The sequence below is a fragment of the Schistosoma haematobium genome, chromosome 1, assembly GCF_000699445.3.
Source record: "Schistosoma haematobium chromosome 1, whole genome shotgun sequence".
NCBI classification, from domain to species: Eukaryota; Metazoa; Platyhelminthes; class Trematoda; order Strigeidida; family Schistosomatidae; genus Schistosoma; species Schistosoma haematobium.
In genome coordinates, this window is record NC_067196.1 from 55169687 (window position 1) to 55194105 (window position 24419).

General features: G+C 34.0%; 1 protein-coding gene across 2 annotated transcripts in view; it reads right to left on the bottom strand.

Moving 5' to 3' along the window:
- The window catches only part of PHTF2_1 (putative homeodomain transcription factor 2), a gene marked incomplete at its 3' end in the record, with an annotated part of 45666 nt that extends 21488 nt beyond the window's left edge, over nucleotides 1-24178 (bottom strand). Inside the window, exons 1-10 of one of the 2 annotated variants that reach the window (XM_012942942.3) lie at nucleotides 24088-24178; nucleotides 23992-24048; nucleotides 19829-19898; nucleotides 14989-15194; nucleotides 13017-13333; nucleotides 10613-11387; nucleotides 5106-5694; nucleotides 3846-3897; nucleotides 1853-1985; nucleotides 51-96 (exon numbers count right to left, since the gene is read on the bottom strand). In XM_012942942.3, coding sequence (XP_012798396.3) covers nucleotides 51-96; nucleotides 1853-1985; nucleotides 3846-3897; nucleotides 5106-5694; nucleotides 10613-11387; nucleotides 13017-13333; nucleotides 14989-15194; nucleotides 19829-19898; nucleotides 23992-24048; nucleotides 24088-24129 — 2287 coding nt within the window. In that variant the 5' untranslated portion in view covers nucleotides 24130-24178. Of the gene's footprint in view, nucleotides 1-50; nucleotides 97-1852; nucleotides 1986-3845; nucleotides 5695-10612; nucleotides 11388-13016; nucleotides 13334-14988; nucleotides 15195-19828; nucleotides 23942-23991; nucleotides 24049-24087 lie in introns of both variants that reach the window. The other variant, XM_051209103.1, reaches the window with a different exon arrangement.
- Between the last annotated feature and the right edge of the window lie 241 nt (nucleotides 24179-24419).

The window sequence follows — 24419 nt, forward strand, 5'->3', positions numbered from 1 at the left end:
GAGAAAATGAATACCGCGGGAGAATCAATAATCATAAAAATTAGGCTTACCATAATTATCTTGTAGTAAGTCACGTTTTTCGTTCAGTTCATTCAACTATTGTAAATATCATAATAAAATTGTTAAGTATGTTATCAAAAGTACATGCAAAAAAAGGAATGGAATGAAAAATAAAACTTCACATGTTTATGATTTATATTACATATTTGTAAATATACAGTGTACATTGAACGTCACACAATGAATCCTAAAAGTCACGAAAAACATTATTCATATGATACAATAATATAAACAAACTGATAATCATTCTTTAATGAAGCTAAATATCCCGACATATTATTTACGAATGCCAACTAAAATACAAACGTGTCTGCAGTTTATCAATCCTTTAAGGTTGATTTGAAAAATCTACCCTTTTTGTTATCTGACCGTTGAGTAATTAAACTAGTGATCTATTTGAATTATACCAGAATACTATAATACTTTCGTATTATTACACTTAGTTCATTACAAAAGAATATCCTATATAGTGCTGTATTTTCAGCAATCATTTCAAGACATAAACTGTCACCTTCAGATAAAGTGATACAAATCCTTTCTTATGATCATGATCCATTCCAAAATTTATTTGAGACAGACGAAATTATGAGCAATCTTTCTTTTGTTTTAAAAAATAAAACGCTAGTATTTGCAAACGAATAAATTAATCGACCCAATGGATTTTCACAATTGATATAGAATACGACAGAACTTGGCAAGTGAAACTGTTAGTTATCCGTAATATGAACATTGGTCAAAATCTGAATGAATAAATTGACAGAAAGTGGTTTATAAATATTATTCATCTTTGATAATCTTCTTTTGACTACTTCTCTGAGGAACTTCGGACCAGCTTGCTGAGCGGAACAATAGGATTATTTAAATTTCGACTGCTAAGATAATGCAGACATTTGATGGAGTTTTGTTCTCTGAGTTGGATGTTTTGGTCGTGGAGCTTTCATCGTTCTTCTGAACGACATCATCAGCACAAACGTCAGATAGAAAAAACATGAGTACAACAATATGATTCGAGGAAATATAGATTAGTGTAATCCAAAGAGAATACAAGATTGTTTAGAAACTTAGTTACCAAGAAAGGACTAAGAGCTAATGTATCTGAGCCATTGAAAGCGAGTCATGTCACCCGTCTCTAAACTTTAGCTACAAGAATCAGACAGGTAGTCTGAACCTACCAACACGATCCAGTTAAACAGTTTCATGAACAGAAACCACTTTTCAGTATACCACGTCTAGCTTTACCACAAAAAAGCATGTGTCGAAGTAGCTAATCTGGTGTGTGTAATATTTGTACTAACAGTATTATTCGAAGACTTACCATAGCACTATTTGCATCAAGAAATACCCATGCATTTCTCACTTTATCATAACTGATATGATCTATTCTTCGTTTTGATTATTAGTAGGTGGAAATCAAACTTCCCACATAAATTATTGCAATGGAAATGTCATTGAGTTCGCTTCTGAATTGTGACAGTTTGAATAACAGGGATGCTAACAATTCTGTCATGACCACACAGGAACATTACAAGACAGAGATTAAAGCATAAAATTGACATTTAGGATACCATAACAAGCTGACTTCTAGACATTCAGCTTGGCAAGAATCAAGAGCAACTAAGTTAGGCTTCTAAATAATTTTTAAAACCACGGATCGGAGTGTTAGAATGTGACTAAGTGAAACAAATTTTGACTAATAAACATTTGCCTAAAATTTTAACAGACAAAATCAATACATTTACTGATGGGAATAAGACACAATTAAAGGAAAAATTGATCAGTATAAGTTGCATACCTTTTGGGATTCTTTAGATAACTCAAGTGGTTGAACAGTAGGTTTCATGTCTTCAATCAGTTGAGATTTAAATATATCAGTGTAACTAGAATATATCTTCCTGTCCAAATGTTTGTCAACACTAGACCGACCACTTTTGATTACAATAAAATAAAGTTGATAAAAAAGAATATTAGTCAACTGCTGAATAATTCATCGTTGCAGACAATAAAAAAGAACTTAGTTTCACTAGTTCATCCGTTCAATACAAGAGATTTTGCAGAATTTGAGGATTAGCTCCCATTGATAAAAATAGACTGAAGTAAGATGACCTGAGATTTCACTAATTTAAGAAATGGCTCATCCACTGATTAAAATAAGATGGCAGATCAATAAAAACTAAAAACCATTAAATAAATGTTTTATCAAACTCTGACAAAATGTAACTTACATTTCGTATGATTAAACTCAGGAGTGAGTTACAGTGACTAGAATATTACTTCAGAAGTCGAGTTCATGTCAAATGATTTACATTTTCTAACTTTTACACATACATAAGAAAATAATCTTATGCGTACACAAGTAAATAGATTCCACTAAACTCCTCATTATTAAATGTGGGATTTTCAACTTTAACAAGGATTGTTATTGTACAATTGACAAACTCAAAAGCATTATTGAGCATACCCAAATTACTAAGTGAATAAAATTAGATGTTAATTATAACTGCAGTTCAATACACAAAATATTTATTGTTATTTTATGGTATTCCGTCAAATGCATAAAAATACTTAAGTATTTGGTGCAATACTTACTACTACTGAGGATATTTGTCTTGTGATTTATTATATTTTACAATCAAGTATACGAAGAACTAAGAGAAATACACAGATGACTCACGCTTATGCTATACAATAACAAATATTTAGATTATATTCATGAAAACAACATGATAGTATTATAATTAGCACCAGTATACAGCATATAACAATATGATGATTGTCACTTGTTTTTAAAACTGCATAATTCACATAATAAAATGATGTACTTGGAAAAGACAGTTATTATGCGTTACCTACTTACACATCATACTATTTTATCATGCAGTTAATTTTTTGCACCTTTATTACACAAAATATCTTCAACATATTTAGACGACTGAGAGATATGAAAAACCATGTTCTCACTGTCCAGACTCATTTGAATGAACAGTTGCCTCAAACAATAATTCTGTCGTAACCAACAAGGGTAGGATCTATAGTGAAAACTCAACTAAACATTTCCCCATTTATCCGTTTGACGATAATTCAACAGAAACGTAAGTACATATATATGGCTCAGCTCATTGGTAATTTGTAGATGTTGATGTTAACATGATATATAACACATTTCATTAGATGCCATTCAATTCTTATTCATTAGCATCAAGACATTTTTGTAGTCACTTTCGTTATCACAACAGAAGCTGAAATAAGTGGAACATTTTGTCAATCCAAATGTCGAAAGTAAATTTATTACACAAATTGATGATAACAGATATGAGCACAGATTACTTGACGTGGCGAATTGAAACAAAATCTGATTATGGTTAAGTATTTAGTCAACATAGTTCATGTTTAGGAGTACTAAATTAATATGCTTTTCAAAATGATTTCGTAGCATTAATAGGTCGATAAGGTTAAGTGACATTTTGATCATGATATTACAATGGTTTAACCTAAAAGATCTTAAGAAATTCAATTCAACTGATTCTTTTTTATGTGATTCGACGTTTAATCGGTCCGACTATCAAAGCTTACTTTAACCTACTTTTTAATCACGCTTGAGTAACTAGTGTTTACCACGTATAATTGATTAACGATAAATGATAAGGTGCATACACTCCAAATAACGAAGTATTTAAGCATAGACAGGTGGATATTGATATAAGCACATATATTTATTTTAAAGGTCACCCAAAATAAACAAAGCGTCACTTATATGAAGTTGACAATACAATCGATATTGTCAGTACCATTTTGGATCGGCTGTCAATTCTGCACCAACATCATGTACGGATTCCAATTCTGAAAATCACAATACAGAATTAGAAAGTGGTACAGTCAGTAAGAATATTCAATCAACCTGGATTAAATAACTGAATAATAATAATAATCAGGATATATATATATATATATATATATATATTCGTTATCGATGACCTAGGTGCATCCAATTTTTGTCTTTCCTTAGTACCTAAGTTTCGAAACCATCTTATATTCTTTTTCGATTCCACGAATGTATATTTCCTTCACGAATTATATTGTTGATACTAATCTTTCCTACTACAACTTATATTGTTAGTGCTTATTATACTTTTGCATTTCGCTATGTTAATGTGGTGTAGTAAATTGAAAAAAATGTACGGGCTTAGTAGAGAAATATACATGTAAAAATATGATGTAACGAAGTCTCAAATACAGTTCTGCTCAGCATAAAACACTCATTATCTACAACTCAGTTGGAACTACTTTAGCAAAGTATCCAACTGAGATTATTAAATAAAATGTTCTAAGACAACATAGAATTATTATTATCAGCAAAGAGCACATTACTCATCTTGATCAACATAAAATTAAACAATAAACAATAGAGGTACACATTTATGGCTTTTACTTTCAAAAATTTTGGGATTCCTAGCACACATGTTTACGATGGTGAGGATAATAATAATAATAATCTCTACAGTTAGGTAATCATGTGAATATAACATTCGAAATACTATATACTAAACATTAATAAAACGAATAAACAAATTATAATCGGTAACTTTGATATGTTGACTGACATTGATAATTTTAAATCAAATGTTCGTAGAAAGCAATTAAATATGCAACATGCTATCAATGTATGTTTGTGAAAGCCATTGATACCACTAAAACTTTACCTACATGTAGTAAACAGTAGATTTTAGCTCGTGACCCAGTGGTTAAGAGACGATCGTACAGAATACTGAGTAATAATTCGTAAATATCATAGCATACAAACAACACAAACCAATCTTAATTGTAAATACACAAATTCTACATTGTAGCTTTATTGCAATGAATATGAATATAACATTGCGTAACTCATTACTTCGATATTTCTGATAATGAAAGTGTAAAATCAAAAACAGTGAATAAGCTCTTTTCGGAATGGAACTATAAAACTAGAGATAACACTTAACAACCCCACTTTTCAGGTTGTATAATGTTTTTTAAAAGGTTATTAAGGAGAAATCATGAAAATCTACCAAAAATGCGACCATTTCCTTTTGGAAACTTTCTCACAGAACTGAAAGATTGAGCAGAATTAGTGGACGACTCTGCAGCTCCCGAAGAATGCGATGATAATGATATTTTACGATATGAAATATTTTCACTGCTCAAACGATTTCGTCGATTTGAACATAACTTTAAAACTTCTCTAACCTGACCCTTCGTATTATTGTAGTTGGATAGAAAGTCTCTCTTTTGTTGAAACGGTGACTTCAATGCGTCAAGTAATTCATTATCGGATAGATGACACTGTGACGAATCAAAGTTCATTGAACAATTTAATAACCCATCAGAGAATGATTTTTTCAACATTAGATTATTATTTAGAAACATATTAGTCGTAGTACTTTTACTATGCACTGGAAAGCTCATCGACAATGAACGTTTTAATGAACGGCGACTAGATCCAATGAAAGAATCAAAAGAACTACTTAAAGAAGAAATATGAGACAGATGAGGTGGAAGACATTCAAGTTCAGAGAATTGATCGATCTTCAGTGGGATAGGAGAATCACTGATAGATTGTGTTTTCGAAACACCTACATTATTTGAAGACTCAGTATTCTGAAATGAAAAAGAATTTAAAAGAATGAAAACAGTAATCAATTGTTTATTAACCTGAATGTTTTATGAAACAGTGTGAATAGGACTGCTGAAATTAATAAACAATGTTTTCATCTCATCAACTCGAGTGAAAAGTATAAACATAAATTAGATGACACACAACAATCTTTTAGCAGAATTTATAGATCTTAAAATAAAGATTCTAATCATCATAGAAACCTTTTGATGAATCATTCTAATTACCAGGTCTATAATCGATTGGTTTAGTCCTTAAGTACTGATCGAATTCCGTCGATTAAATTTCAGTGTAATCACTAGTTTAAACAACTAGATCGATAGAGTTTGATTAGCGATTAAGGGTTATGCAAACATGACAATGGGCATTACTTAGTGGACAATCAGTAGTAAGTATCTCATTGCTATAAGAAGACAGTTGCGGCTCGAATAACTCAGTAACATCTCAGACTGTGAAGCTGGGTGACGCACGTCCCTATCCCACATGAAGTATTAAATTCCTCAAGATTGCAGGTATGCCTTGCTAGCGAGTGGTAAATAACATGAAACCTAAACTCAACGTTTCCTGCCAACTACCTCCAACTACGTAACACTGAACAAGTATGGAAGAACCTTTTTTAGATCCATCCAAAATAAATGAAACTATACTTGGGATATTGTACTTGGGGTTACATAAGTTGTAACTAGGGTGCACGTAAACGTACATTCTTGGATTCGATGAAAGATATTTATAGTTATAGCCACCTAGGATAATCAACAACAATCTTTAAGATCTGTAATAAAACACATTAATTAACATGCTAAAAGTGAGCACGAGAACACGTAATGATATCAGCTTATTTAGCATCTTAGAATCATAAACCAATTCAAGAGATCACATTATTTGAGTGTTGAAGGACAGTGGAATGAAATGAACTTAAAAGGTCATCTTATTTGAAAAATGAAAGTTAAGAAGTCATCAGAACTTAACATTTATTGAACAAACTATGAGTTTATGAATGTATCGAACAGTGCACTATTGAAAAGAATTTAGTACAGCATATATACATATACACTTTAATTAAATAAAAATGCAAGAACTGAATGCCTTTATAAATTAAAACTAATTATTATATTTCTAGTAAACCTCCTACAGTGTTATAATACTCAGTTGAAACAGTTCTCTACTGAACATATTTCCTTTTGCTATGGATACGACATGAAAACCCGCTACCAATAGTTGGTTTTCAGTCTGCCTAACAGCCATCCAATCTAAAATGTATAGTTTTACTTGGCGAAGTTGTAGCGATTTTGAATTCATCTGGATACCTTACGTAATAATAACACTTTATAAAAATAGATACCTATGAACATAAGCATGTGCAGATATAGACGCTTTACCTAACATATATAAATAAGGAAAATATACGTTTCGGAGATGCGCTTGGTATTTAAGAGAAAATACTAGAATTACCAGAGTAAGGAAAATTACATCGGATTTTCGAATTTATGAAAAATAAATCTAAAGTCGTACATTTTTTGAGAGAATAGATAGAAAGACAGAACATCTTAAGAACATTTGAACAATAACTAGACAGACTCGATGCTTTCAGAAGTTACATTTTAGTTTAGAAAAACATTGATTCAGACTAATATCACAGATCATGGATTCTTAAATGTTTTTTTATGCAGGACGATGAGTTATCATTGTGCACTGTGGTAGATAAATTTTCACTTGATCACCATCTTAATATCTTTCAATTTTTAAATCTACGATACGTATAGCTGAAAACTCCGCCTATAGCTCCTCTAAGGCAACTGCCGGTCCCAAGCCCAGGTAAAGAAGGGTAGGGCATAGAGTCAGCATCCCAGTCCCGTAACAAACATTGCTAAAAAACGCTAACCAGAATAAATAATTTAAGCAATTTAAACTATGGATCCAGCATCATCAAAGCATCATTCAAAACAAAGGAGGAGGGAATCACAATGAATATTATCCAATGTTATGCACCCACCGATGATAGCAATGACGACGACAAAGATCAGTCCTACGAGAGGCTGCAATCGATCATAGAGAAATGCCCAGGAAAGAACCTAACCATCGTGATGGGAGATTTAAACGCAAAAGTTGGAGTGGACAACAACGGTTATGAAGATATCATGAGACGACATGAACTGACTGAGAGACAGGAACGGGAATGGCGAGGAAGTTGCAAATCTATGTGCATTCAACAAATTGGTTATAGGCGGCACAATACTTCCAAACAAACGCGTACACAAAGCTACATGGATCTCAACAGACCACACCACAGAAAACCAGATCCATCATATTTGTATCACTGAAACATTCACAAGGACAATGGAAGACGTGAGAACCAAGAGAGGAGTTGATATAACTTCAGATCACCATCTACCTGGTGGTTGCCCGGGTGAAAATGAAACCACAGAAGCAATGGACAACTGGGGAAACAGCAGTACAAAGGTTCAATACAGCCTTCACTCGACACAGTGACAAACTCGACGAATTCAAGATAGCTCTCAGCAACAGGTCCCCAACTTCCAGATCAACAAGCTGGATTCTGTGAGAATCGGTCTCAAAACCAAATCGTGACACCATCGATTATCGACGAACAATCAATTGAATGGAACTCGTCACTATGCATCAACTTCATTGACCATGAGAAGGCGTTTGATAGTGTGGACAGAAGAACCTTATGGAACCTTCTTCGACACTATGATGTACCTGAGAAAATCGTCCGCAACGACAGACTATGGTGCAAAGTGTTGCATGGAGAACAGCTGACTGACGCATTCCAAGTAAGTACCGTGTTATATCCTAGTGAAGATTAAATTACGAGAACTATTAATGGACTAATATCATATATATATGTAGATATATATAGTTATTGTATAACTATCCAGTAACTAAATTGTGTATATCTATATTCCTCTTCCTATAAGTTTCATTTTGACCTATAGATTATTATTGTACGATTTATTGTTCTTAAGTTATGTTCAGTTCATTGATTACAGTCTCCCACGTTCACAGCCACATTTTGGCTTGATCTTGTATAAATGTTATTTCCTATTTTATGGTGTGATGCGGTCTGTTTGGTTGGTATATAAACCCAGTATGTTCGAAATAAATTATTCATATTGCAGAGGCTGAGATTGGTATTCTGGACTTAACAGGCAGGGCTAGGCGGGAAGCAGGACCGATAAGGACGCTAGTCTGCTCAAACCAGTCGAACGTCATTGGCTTAGCACAATACTAAGGTTGAATAAGTCGTACTTCGATTGGCGAATAAATCACGTGACAAATAGCAAGCCTTAAAGTCACAACAGACCAAATTCAGACAAGGCTGCTAACTGTCGCCCTTTCTTTTTCTTCTGGTGGTTGACTGGATTATGAAGACCTCCACATCTGACAGGAAGCACGGAATAAAATGGACAGGTTGGGTGCAACTAGACGATTCGAACTTTGCAAATGATCTGGCCCTTCTATCCCATACACAACAAATGCAGGTCAAGACAAAGAGTGTATCAGGAGCCTTTGAAGCAGTGAACCGCATCATACACAAAGAAAAAGCAAGATCCTGAAATATAACACAGAGAACACCAACTCAATCACACGTGATGGAGAAACTCTGGGAGAGGCGGAGAGTGTCACGTATCTGGTCAGCATCATCGATAAACGTAGAGGATCTGATGCAGACATAAAGGCGAGGATCGACAAAGCAAGGACAGCATCCCTACAGTTGAAGAACATATGGAACTCAAAACAACTGTCAACCAATATCAAAGTCAGAATCTTCATTGCGAACATCGAAACAGTCCTACTGTACGGAGCTGAAACTTGATGAATTGCCACAACCATCATCAAAAAATTACAAGTGTTGATAAACAATTATCTACGCAGGATACTCAATGTCCGTTGGCCACATACCATCAGCAATATTCTACTGTGGGAAAGAACAAACCAACTATCTTCTGAAGAGGAAATTAGGAAAAGACGTTGCAAGTGGATAGGATACACATTGAGGAAATCATCAAACTGCATCACGAGTCAAGCGCTAACCTAGGGATCCTGAATGGAAACGAAAAAGAGGAAGGCCAAAGAACACATTGCGTCGGCAACTGGAATCAGACATGAAAAGAATCAATAACGACTGGAAAGGATTACTCAGGACAGTTCGATGAATAATGCTGGTGAGCGGCCCATGCTCCTTCACGAGGGGTAACAAGTGTAATTATAAATATTAGGTAAAGTATGTATAATTGAAACTTGGAATCTGTAAGCCCTTAGGTTTTATAACACACAACGAGTGGGCCATATGTTTTAAATTACTCCTCATTTATTTCGGGTTTAGGCAGCTGATTAGAATTACTGACCTTCAAACCAAACACATTGGATCAAAGATAAGGTTGGAACCCACGTGACTACTGTTGGAGATGGATGATATAGCTCAGAATTGATCCCAATAATCCACATGCATTTCCTTTTTATCTTCTATAACTTCCTGAGTTTAAAATTACTTCACGTTTTATTACAAAAATTCACTGTCTTTTTGTACAGCTAACGATACTACGACTAGATATAATTGTCTGGCATTTGTTTCGATAATCTCATCTCGCTGCACCAATGTGGAATGGGGGCGTGAACCAATACACATATGTGCCAGGTTCTCCGTGTCTTATGACTGACTGATTAATGTGAATTTAAATCTGGTAAGTTATATTATAGGCAGGCAGCATACTATTTAGTCTTCAGATTTAGGCATGAAATATGCTACTGATCAGTTAATCATTGTGCCATACATGAGAATCGAACTTTAACTATGTTGCCTCGCTGACGAAAGTTCTGACGTTAAATATCTATTAACTCACACAAAGAAATAAGTTTTACGAAGAATAAAACGCTTACGGCTGAAAAATCACCCAGAGTATTTGGTAATTTGGCAGACGTATGTAAATTTGAAGATTTGAATGGAGATTCAGATACTCGTTTTATCGTACGTAGAACTGTGGAATCTGGATTTATATCTGAATTAGAAGACCCAAAATGGTTATCTGAACCAACACCTCCTTTTAGTCGTAACTGTTGAATGAATTCAGGATTCAAGTCATCCACAATTTGATCACTGAAACCAATCTCCCCAACATCTTTTCTAGATGGGACAGTTATAAGTTCACCTTCGCTCTCTTCTACATCTGCATCGTGTCCACGACTTGAGTTACCAGGCTTTGGATTGTAACTATTGTGACGTCTGCGTCTTCGAACTACTCTCGACCTATGCTCTAATACCTGCGAATTATGAAGAAGTGTAGTTCGTCCACATTCTTCATCTAATGTACATGGAGTCTGTGGACCATCTGTTCCATGAGTAACATCCGAGACATTTAATTCATGTTGGGTATCATCACCTGGACCGTACATATCAGAACAGTCATCTTGATAATCAGTGTCGAGGTGAGTTTTTAAAAACTTATAGAACGAAGTTAATGCTTTTTTCGGTTTCATCTCACATGGTCTCCAGTGTATATTTCGTTGTGCTTTAGCGTAATTTCTGTCCATTAACTGAGAGGTTTTGCAACATTCGAAACAACCACTACCTGAATGTCCACATTGTTCTGAAGTATTGATTATATGTTCTTTGTTGGGATTTGTTACGTTTTTTGACTGATGATTCGCTGAGTAACTAAAGCCAGTTTATACAGATAAATAAATGTTAAATTCTTATGTTTGGTCACATTTAGCATCTTAATGATTATAAACTATCAAGAAGGTTGAGTAGATTCTGTAGAAGAAAACTAACATTAGCTATTGTACTAATTGACAATAAATGAAAGTTCAGCGATTGGTCTTATACAGAGAATAGGAACAATCTTAAGTTTCATTACCAATCACTGAGTATTATCACGGTTTGACTTGACAGTTTCAGACAGAATAAGCATCGGGCAGATCGTTAACAATAAAATAATCATACACTTATGATATCCCAATGAGTAGAAATTGAAATTCCTGACATTTCGTGATCTAGTTTCAGTCAGCTTCTCCAGACAGTAAATTAGTAGCCTAATTAAACTAACACAAATTGAGATAGTAGAGAAGAACAACGAAGAATATTTAATTCAATCGAAATCAAGACAGATCTGATTATGTTAATGTTATGTCATTTATGCTCAAGGTAATTCTATAAGAGATTACCATGTGCATTTGCGTGTATGCTAGTGGATTTACAAAATGTGAAGAAATAGAACTAAAGTTTAAGTGTGTATGCACTAATAATGTATGGGTTGAGTGGAATATGGTTGTTTGGATAAACAGTCCAAGTTGGATGAATTGTCCGTCCTTTCTTTCTTCACATTTTGTAAATCCACTAGCATACATGCAAATGCACATGGTAATCTCTTATAGAATTACCTTGAGCATAAATGACATAACATTAACATAATCAGATCTGTCTTGATTTCGATTGAATTAAATATTCTTCGTTGTTCTTCTCTACTATCTCAATTTGTGTTAGTTTAATTAGGCTACTAATTTACTGTCTGGAGAAGCTGACTGAAACTAGATCACGAAATGTCAGGAATTTCAATTTCTACTCATTGGGATATCATAAGTGTATGATTATTTTATTGTTAACGATCTGCCCGATGCTTATTCTGTCTGAAACTGTCAAGTCAAACCGTGATAATACTCAGTGATTGGTAATGAAACTTAAGATTGTTCCTATTCTCTGTATAAGACCAATCGCTGAACTTTCATTTATTGTCAATTAGTACAATAGCTAATGTTAGTTTTCTTCTACAGAATCTACTCAATCTTCTTGAAAGTATCTTTTTCAAAAAAATATAAATTTTTTGTACAAAAATTTAACGAATGTCGACATCAAAAACTACATAAAACTTATACAAAAATGCTAGGAAAAAAATTCCAAGCACGCACTTTGACAATAAACAGTGACTTAAATATAAAGTTGTATGAAAACTTAAGCATGTAACTGGAAAATCCTTTAGAACGATACTTTGAAGAAGATTGTACTGAATTTTCAACTTATGAAAGCGTGGCGTTTCTTACCGAAATAGGTTATGATTACACATTTCAAAATGTCTGAACATAGTGCAAAAGAGGTAGTAATTCGAAATAATTAAATTATAAATTAACATTTAATCTCCACCCTTATAAAAGAGATAATACGAATACCAAAAAAAGAACCCTACTTGGCTAGAATATCTTAATTGGGAAGCAATAGGTGTTCGAAATTGAATGTTAGTTGATATAGATCAATGCATTAATAATCAATACACATTACTATAGAACTCACATATTGGCTGAAAATTTGTGATGCTCTGAAATAGTTGACTGTACAGGAAACCAAGATGAATGGTCATACTCACTATGTCTATTTATAACAGTCTGTACACTACTAAATTTATTATTTACTAAATTGTCCGGATTGTATTGACAACAATTTGAATTCAAGCCATGGTCACCGATATCTTTGAAAGATTGATTGGTCATTGGGTTATCCATAAAAGACGAATATAAACCAGTTTTCCCATGTGGAGCAGTAATATGTGCATGAAGAATACCCAGACAAATAGCCAATAAGCAAGGAAGAAGTAAATCATCCTGAGAGCTCTGAAACAAAAATTCAGAATTATGATCATTGAACACCAAAAAAATTCGGAAAACACAGTTTAGGCCTTACTAACTCATTAAAAAAGTTATTTATTAATCATAAATAATGACAATAGATTTGAAATTTATAGTTAGGATTAAAAACCGGGGAACATAATGCTAGAATGATTTCTATTTGTAGTAAACAACAAGCTATTGATATTTTTGGTGGGCAATCATAAGCTATCTAAAGGTAACCGATATTTACTTCATGTATTCAAATCCAAATATTAATCTAGACAGATACGGATGAGGTCTGGGAACTCAAACACATACCACAGGTTGTACCTAGGCTGGGAATAGAGATAGAAGCAATCTATTTTCTTAATTTAAAAAGGTATAGAGTGAATGAAAAGATTAATTTTTAACCCGCTTTTTATCATAAGTTTTCGCTAGTACATAACTTTAGAATTAACTTAAAAACTACCAATCTATGAGTGATGAATTAATGAGCAGTATTTTAAATGTGACAATTCACGAAACCAAACGGAATATCTCCTAAATAAAGCTTTCAAATGTACTAATATTACAAAAGGCAATTTTTAAAAGAAATTACTGGATCCACTAAAAGATGTTTGCTTCAATCTTCGAGTAACTTGAATTTATAGCTGAAGCCGTTTTTTATTCACAGATATGCGTATTATGAAAGTTATACAACCAAGTGACCCGAAATTCGGAAAAACAATACAACTTCAAATTGTGTAATGAGAACATAAAATTTATCAAAACCATGTGATATTATGACTTCAATTACTAATTAGTCTATGTTATTTCCTCATTATACCTGTTGATTTATGAAAATATGGTATTGAAGCATTCGTTAATCTGCAGATAACAAAATAATTAACAAAGAAACAATACTTAAGGATAACGTACACTGGTATGTTTATATGTGTAGGTACCAGTTATACTTATAAGACTTCAGTAGAACGTTTGCATATAAATAATCCGGAACTTAGTGTGGCGATAAAACTAAAACTAACGCTCAGATTTCCCAGCTGTTTACAATGTGTAATGTCAAATGATAAAGGTTTTATGTAAATTAAAAATACCACTTGATGATAAACAAACAAAACTGAAGCATTAAAAGCATCACAGAAGTCGTAAAACACAAAAGTTGATATTATTACAATAAAGTCTTATGAAAAAAAAGATAATAAGCGAGCGTTTAATAAACCACGAAAATCCCACACGAATTAGCACTGTAAAACAGTCTATTCCACAGGTGATAAACATAAAAGATAAAGAGATGAAGTACTTCATACAATAATGTAATGTTTTGAAACGATACAATTTCTTAACGTTTAGAATGAAAAGTTCAACACAGAAATAAGATGCTATGATGAATCAATATAAAGAAATTGATCGACGGGGAATAAATGAACTATAATATATCCAAAGTTGAAAGAAAATAATGAGTCTATCTACTAGATTGATACCTATATTTAAACTGGGTGATTACAAAACTAAAATCGTTTAAATGGTTTAAAAACGCTCATACCAATAGAAGTTTTGCATTTAAAAGCTAAACCATATGAAACCCCAAATGTTGATAAGCTTCATTTTCTTAGTCCAAATAGTAAAGGTTACAAAATATTATTAAGAAAGAGACTTACGTTACTAGTCCGCGGGTCTGTCAGAAGGAAAAATACTACTTGTAAAAACTGTAGAAAAAAGTGAACCATGATATAAGCAGCAACACGAAAGGATGTATGACTGCGCCAGTAGTTCCAGTAAAAAGGAGCGAATGCTACGCGCAATAAGCCCCAACGCACAGCTGCCATCCAACCATGCCCGGTTTTAGCCTTGGCGAAAACAGAACCTTTATAAAAGATATTTAAATATCGATAAAAACTAATACAAGCGTTTATTTAGTAGGACCAAAATTTAGGTAACATGGTTATCACGATACCTGATACCATATAATGGTGATCAAGGCTGCTAATTTATCAGATTCTCAAAACTAAAAACGCTTGCAAATAACCTTGATCACTCACGGAGAAATGGAGCTAAATCATTTACACACTCACCTAAACGTTAGACCACAAATTCAAACCCGCTTAGTCGAATAGCCGTTAGTTCTTATACAGTGCATGTAGCGCATATTTTACAGCATAACCTATCACCTAGACTTTACTGCTTAACTGCATACATTCAATTCTAAACCACAAGTTCCCAACAGCTTACAACCCTGCAATTGGTGATGTATATGAATGAAGTTTGTTAAGAGATTAAACAGTGTAACTACAGTAATAATTTGCAAATTAATGTGACGTATTAACAAGTCACTGTTTGTACAGACTATAAAACTTGCAAGTGACCTCAATGTATGGTTAGCACGGATCAATAATTTATTTAGAAACTTGATAATCAGAAAAGCCATAGGTATTATTGCGTGGAATAATCTATGGCAAAAGATATATTGACATTTTTTTTCATTAATTGACCTTAGACACTATATGTGTCAGCCAAATACTTAGAGAAAATAAAAACGATATGAAATTTCAAATACCAAACTACTTTAATCCATTATTAATAATTGAGACGTAAACGTCGGTCGGGAAAACGTACAGATAGTGAGAGTAAAACAGAGAAAAATAGGAAAGGACGACAAAATGGAATGCGAGACACCAAACATCCCTATTAACGATGAAAAGAATGGATGGATCAGATCCATTGAATTAAATCCGATCTTCAATCGTCTCGTAAACTTCAGCTAAAACAACGTACGGCTTTCTAAACAGCCAAAGATTGTATCACCTAGAGAAATTTCAAGGTCTGATTATTCTGAGGCTTGTATTAAACAAATACCAACCTACCTAGTATAATAAATGAATTTGACAGTAATTCTAACGAATGTAGTTCAAGAAAATCTACAACACAATCAACTTTTCACTATAACATCAACAACAATGACCATTTATAGAGCTCATCACATTCAAACGATTGTTTCAAAGATAACGATAGATAAGATATTAAAACACTGACTTCTTTTACCTTGAAAAATCATATTCCTTATCCATGTTGTAAAGCAAGATGATACATCCTATACTCCTTCTTGAACTTGTATTAGAACAAATCCTCTGTAAGTCAATTAGTGTAGATTTGTAAAAGCAAAATGACCCTTTTATATCCACTCCAGGACTTCACTAGTCACAGACTGGTTTACTAATCTAGTGTGAATTCTCAAATAGGTGAATTGTTTAACGATTTCGATCACTTTAATCTCTGTCATTGAGTTACATATTGGTGACTGAAAGAATTTGGAAGCACCTTTGTTTCTCATTTTGACAGAAAATATTTGGAAGACTGTCTTTTATCAACAGTTTCAATTAACAAGACTGAGTTATATGCGCCCCCATCGTCTAATTATTTTTATTAATTTATGATACAACTCTTAGTACAGTAAAACACTAAGAAAATAATATAGTGCAAGCAAGAACACAACTAAAACCGATTACATTTAGCTAAAGAGTAAATCGTAATGCTCATGAGGAATATTACAGAAAACTACGGCAAGACAGTTATTTGATTTAACTGGCCCATGTTTGATAACAACTCAACCTGTACAAAATACGTTTACATTTATCGGTTCAACCAATATTCTAGTAGCCGCGGCTGTATAAGAGATGTAAATACCAACCAGCAAGAATGTCGAATGTTATAATATGATCCCAGTAAAGTGCACTATGTAGATAAACGGCACCACCATAGATGTTGCTTCCTCATAATCGAGAGATAGGTTACCAAAAGTCGGGCCTAATAAGAGCATAATTCGCCTTGCGAAACGGATTTCCAATCCTGGCAAATTAAATGGCCCTGTTCCTATGAGTTATAAGTTAGAAACATCTTAGTCACCAAAAGACAGTTCAAAGGAAATCCTCCCCAAAGGACGCTTGAATTATGCGATATTACACAATACTTAATGGAGACAATAGTTGGTCTGGTAAAAGTTTTCGAAATCATGATAAAAAATCGATATCCATGTACAAAATTAAAATATAAAAAAGGGAACAGCCTACACTTTAGACAACAATTGAAAAATCCACTTCTTACTTACGTAAAACAATACTGTGCATGTATTATACATAAGCTCACAACCGACCAAATGAAACCACATATATATTAGGATCAATCCAATCACTCCAGCACACCCACTCCCCTTGATCATTGAGACTATCGACTTAAACACAAAACCTCTAAGCTACAATGGTCTCTCGCACATCAGTTCGATGATTGAAAGATTCATAGAAATTATTTGAATCTATATGACTGTAGTAAATGACTAGAGAATCAAATACTTAGAAATGTCGTTGTTCTACCTCTCAAATCCTAAAAACATTGATAAACTACCGATTGAATGACGCTCAGATCGTATATCAGACCGACCCTAAATCCTCAGTTCATTAAAATGAGTAGTCATAGATCCTATCATTTGAGATACTGAAGTAATAATCAGCATATAAAAAATAGCTATTGGTTTGAAAAACGGTTGGAGAAAAGCTAAGATAGAAATTATCAGATAAACCATATGGATTTTAAAAAGTAGCTGTAAACAAAAAACAATGAACTGGAACACAGCGGTTGAAAAGGTCCGGATGTCAGCGATTGTACTCGACATGAAAATGAAGAATTTAAACTGATAGTCAGGTCTTCAACTCATTAGAAATTGAGGAGCTCACAAAAAAGCATATCTTCATATCGCTTCATTATTAAATGATACTTATTCAAGTTTATTTCTGTTTATAAGTATGTCATATTGTTACAAAAAGAAATCATTTTTCTGGCTAGTGATCTTGTATTTTGATATTAGTTCTTTAGATGATTTAAATAAGTAACTCAGTCTTGACAGAAACGGTTACTCAATATCTTATCATTTCGTTAAATCTATCTATCCGAAATCTGTGGATTATTATGAGACACTAAAAATTGTCCAACATTTCAATACCATTATTAAAGGCTTGGATACATCCACTATTCGAGAACCTACTCAACATGTCTGTGTCTATTGATTTTTTTCTTCTCCCTTTTGCTATCCATTTTATTATACTATTTAAGACTTATATCAAGTTCTAATGTGACTAAATGATATTTACATAATGGTTTGTAATCCGGATTATTTTCGTTTTAAGCAGGGATAAACAAGTTATATTAATATTTGGAGAAGTCTCGCAGGTTGAAATTCAAATAATTCCAACATTTCATTCAGCAGTCTTGTCAAAGAATATATAACGTTTGACAATTAAATCTACAGTAAAAGCTTATCTAGTCATAATAAGATGTCGATTTCAGTAAGTAGGGAAATATGTGTTAGTAATATGTGAATAATGTGAAAAATGAATGTGTGTATGTGTGCCTTTATGTTATGAATAGTTAATATTTGATGAATAAATGCAGTCTCTACCTACTACCAAAGATACGCTAATCATTTTGTGTAGCAAAATAAGAACAATGATGGCAACTGAAACGTTTTTAAAATATCGATGTGTGTGCAAAATGAGAATCACTACACATGTAATTATGATACCAAGATATTCGAAGTAGGAATAAAGGCAAATATGGTATAAACAGGGTTATATATTCTTTGATAGTTTGATTTTGATTATCACCCTGAAAAAGTATAGATAATATTGCTGGACGAAATGTTGGGATTATTTAAATTTCAATCGCTGAGATTTTTTAAATAAAATGGTAGCGCAATATCGTAGATTGACTGAAGGTCAACATTAACGCCGTTAGATGCCGGCTTAGTGGTCCAGAAGTTAAGCCTTCGTGGGCGATACCGAAGGTCCTGGGTTCGGATCCCGCGTAGGAGGGTCGTGGTTGCGCACCGATGAGAAGTACTACTATATAACGAAACGGTCGTCTAGTCCTTCCAGATTCTCAATGGTGGTTTAATACTGATCGAATCATGATTTCAGTGATATATAATTTTTACAAATAATGTCTTCTATATACTTGATGCCCGATCACTGTCAAACTATTCATTTAAATATTGATGAATATTCGTATGTTATATTAATAGTATGATTGCTAATAACAACGAAATTCTGAGTAAATCATTTGCTTTGATACTTGTTGCAGGCGTGTGAACTTTGGTGAATATAACCTTTTCTACAGAAACTCAGACATTAACTAGTTTTACGGTGTCCTAGTGCTTTCAAAAAGGGTTATCACGGTCAAATCAAAGTTATAACAAAACACCAACCGATATTTCGATACATCTAGCTGTAAAACCTTAATCAGACATAACAAGAATCTCAGGTTTAATCCTTAAACAATACCAGACGTTGATAATTTTGGAAGCAAAAGACATTTATGCAAGTACAAGAAGAGACCAGGAACTTCAAGCCTGTATATCACCGACTTGAATATTGAAACATTAATACTTGATATTCAATGAAACAATATAGTAAACAGTAAAAGACACAAGTATGCAATTAATCACCTACTTACCTCGTATTACGTCCACATCAATAAGACCTGAACGTGTTTTCCCATCACGAGTCGAATGGCGATCAATCCCCTAGAGCGAATACGGAAAAATGTTATTTTTCAACAATATTTTGATCAAGAAAACTAATAAGTCATGCACGCCCTGACGGACTGAAATGAAAGGAACCTAATGTAGCAAAACCAATAGTACTAAATATCAATGTAAAATATATTTGTATCATCACTCCAGTGGTAAGAGTAAGGATATTCACTCTTTTAAGGATTCGACGAATAGTGGATCAAACCTCTTTCATCTACCCTGATCTATGGATTTGGATACCGCCAATATTCCTTACATAAAAGTATTTTACGTCATGAACAGAACATTAGTAACAACACTCAACAGTCAAAAGGGTCTTAATTCACACAAGAGGACATGTTTCATCTATCTCCAAGACAGATATCACTTACATTCCTACGTCATATATACTATGTAGAATGATGAACTTACAGTTACAAGTATTAGGTCCAAAAAACTGTGATACCTCCACAGCAATCGAAGGACTCAACACGAAAACCCGATTTGGAAATCTAACTCATTAGACAAGCGAATTTATCCCAGACTCTAACAATGACTATAAATAACTCCCTAACCTTGCAAGCCGCTGTGTTCAATATTACAAATCCGAAAACTAAACATCTAGTTTCGAGAGAAAGTGAATTCCAATTATTTGATCTTCCGAGGAATAAAGATTTAGCGTTGAATTAAACATAGAAGTGTGTTGGTATTGTTCCACTGGACCTCCTAGACTATATCACAAAACGGTTAACTGAAATCTGACAGTCAGAAATTAACTTAACAGACACACTACTGTTGATTCATTTGGTTTCATCGATTCAATAGCTGACGTCAGTGTAACCGGGCAGAAAATTTACTCATTGAACGTTACTTCTCACTTAACAAATGCACCTCATTCAGATACAAGCTGTCTGTCATGAGACTATGATGAAAACAAAAACCTCGATATCAGTGTTCCGAAATAATATCTAAAGAAATTAATTCTGCAATTTACTTTTAATGCTCAGTTTAAATTGAGTTATGCGTTTTATAGACAAACCATTAAAATAGAAATCTGTTCACCACTCGACCCACTTCAAGCTGATTTTTTTACTGCTAATTTATACAACATTGTAATTAAAACCATGAACGACAGTTTTTATTCATACAAAAGAAATTTCAATGGTTTTTTTCACAATCCGAAACGAAAATAACGAACCCAAAGACATCCTTTGAAAGTTGAATAGTTGTCACCAATATTCACGTTTACAGTAAAACCAGAGTCAGACTCAGGGGTTTCATTTCTAAGATATTTTACTAAATCGAGGGTCGGATGGGTTGCTTTGAAGATCAATATACAGAATCCAACTTAGAACGACGAGTACACAAATTCCAATATTGGGCTCCTTGGAACAGAAGATAAACTTAATTCACTTTCTATTAGCTAGAGCCAAAAGAATTTAAACTGATGATAAAACTGACATTGAACTAGATCAAGTACGACAGATACCCATCAACAATCGCCATCCACATATACTGGTTAACAGAAATAGTAGGATGATACAGTAGCGTGAAAAACTATCTAGAGTTATAGATTTTTTCCATAGACATCCAATTTAAAAGAGATACAGAGGCAGAGATCCTGAAAAACTGACTTTCGAGATCTCTGAGGAAAAATATTTTATTCTAATGAGCATTGCATTCTCTCCTACAGTCGCGCATTGACTAGTGGATGTGTGAATTACAAGCTTCCACTTTGGGCCACAGCTTTGTATATTTATAAATCAACATCTTATGGACCAGGTTATATCGGGCGCACAAGACTAGCTCTCTTGGAACCTATCTCTGAGCATTACCCCGTTTAGTTACCAGGAGCACCGATTAAGTTGGTAAATAGTTTAATTTCACAACCATTAGCCACGTAGCCCCCAAATGCCCTGGTATGGCCTAGAGTGGGGTGGGCCCTCCCTCCCTCTCAAAATGCTCTCACACGGTCACGCGTATACAGCCTCTGCCAGGGAAGTCCTACTCACTGCCTTCTCGTGACCGGGAGGACGAAAAGCGAATGCCCGGCGCTTTAACCGGATCCCAAACCAATGGTGCACATGGGCTCCAGTATCCTGAGGGAACAAATGGAGTATGAACCAATCGTTGGTCACCGGTTACCATGGGAATGCATCTCCTCACGATGCTCCACTGCCTTGTGGGCCAGACCTTTAGGTCAAAGGCTCGGGGTGTGGTCCCCTAAGAAAACCACCTGTTTCGGTCTGGGCACCCGGGCAGTATCACAGCCCACACACACACAAATATGGTGTGGCGCATATATATTTGGTACCCTCTTGTACCAATATTTATGTGTTGAAATAAAAATAAAAAATAAATTAGCCACGTTGCTCCACCAGAATACTTCACATTCACCCGCAGTCAATACCTAAAACGCAACGTTGAGCCTGCTACATTTGTACACCAGCTCACGTTTCCATACCCTAAAAGCGAAGCAAGATGAAATTTTCAAGACGAATCCCAGAGTAATAGAGACAGTAACAGTACTAATGGTAATAGAATGAGTTAACCATCGAATATACTTGGTAAAATATAAATTAGCGAAATAACGAACATAAAGGTGAGTCATAAGAAATACAGATTAGAAACTTATGTGCTGAAGAGGCCTTAACAACTCAGATTCCAAGCTAGTCTCTGTGTACGAGAGAAACATGTCGTAACTCTCTCTCGCATGCTCAATAGTCCTTTTTTTAACTCCTTCACTTTTTCAAAATTACCAATCAGCTAGTACTACAATTTCGTAATTATTCTGTTTTTTATACCTAGTAAATAAATAATTATGTCTTATATAACATATTTTCAACTTGACATTCCTCATTAGCAGTTAGAACGTTACGTGACTTCGTTTCTATAAATCATACGTCCATATAATTTACGACACCAAACTACCGTATACCTACATTTTTTGATCTTCAAGTTGACAATCACTTTCCATCTGTAAATTATTTTCACTTTAATTTATCATGTAGCTTTTTCGAAACCTGACAAAACATTAAACCATATCTTCAATGATGTAATACTTTCATCCCACTACATACTTACATATACTATACAATTGTAGCAATCTAGCAAATAAAATCGTCAGAAAGTTTTTTCACCGAACTGCAGTAATTTCTTCAACGAAACAATGAATTTATTTCGTTGTCTAAAATTGGACAATTATGTCCTATTATAATTACTTTATTCGTATAGAGTTGACGCTGTTTACTTAATTTTAGGACGGTTATCAAATCGTAAAAATATAATTGACCGAATAAAGCTACTCATTATTTTTCAAATATACGCTAATCAGGTAGTTGGTCATAACAACATAAACACGACAGGTATGTGTGTTGATCCAAGTTACTAAATCCCACATTGGAATGGTGAGGGGATGCTAACAAAATGAAACTAATTAACTCACGCACCAGATACTTGGATATGAGCCATACTGTAAGTTTGAGGGCCAGTGACAATAACTGGCTATCAAAACGTATAAAAGTTTTTGGTCTGAACCTAGTAATGTCTAATAATGATTTAGGAGGTATAATTAGGAACGAAAAGATCTTGAAGTACTACAATCAGCGTCATCAGTTGACTTCCTCTGTTTCAGCTCAGGACCCTAACTCACAAACACATACCTCCCTATTTCTAAGTATCAGATAAGTAATAAAACATTGCGTACTCAGTACTTAGCCGTATTTTATGACTAATAGTAGATCTAATTATGTACAAGATACTAAGAAATGAATCTTGACCAATTATATTAGATCAACTCAAAGGCCATAATTAGCTGTCTCGAAACTCAAGGGCGAACAAAAAGAACGTGACAACCAGGTTTTTCGACTTTCAGAAACTGCCGCCGGAAGACGTGTCCTGTACCTTTTATCCCAGAGAAATAATAACAGATGTCGTCATATGACAGGACGAATACACGTGCTCAGATCTTGTAAGAACAGATTGTTTTCAGTGAACCAAAAGGCAAACTGAGGATAAACACATTTTGTCCAACGTGAACTATGAGGTGATAGCAACTATACATTGATGTAGTCAGAAATGTAATAATGTCGAAACAGGAAATTACCTGCAAGATCCGTTGCTCAACTCCGTGTTCCCATGGATGCTTATCATAATTGCTTAACTAAGTGAGTAAATACTGAAGAATCCAAAATATAATTACTTTCAGTTGAAAAAGTTTAGCATAAAGCTCAAACCTCCACATAATTCACGTCATTCGCGAATGTCCACACAAACAACCCGCCTTAGATTGCGACAAGCTATGGACCAACATCTACTCTTAAAATGATGCACAAAAACACATAAGTGTTAATGCAATGATATCACTAGAAATGAAGATTCATAAACAATCGTAAACCAGAAGGCATTTTTTAACAGTTTTTTAGGTGGGTATTGACAAAACATGTGGGTGATTCCTTTGTATAATTATGATGTTTAAAGTCTATTGAAATTAGTTATTAATCATCGGTCTACTCATTGGTCCGGTAGTTGGGT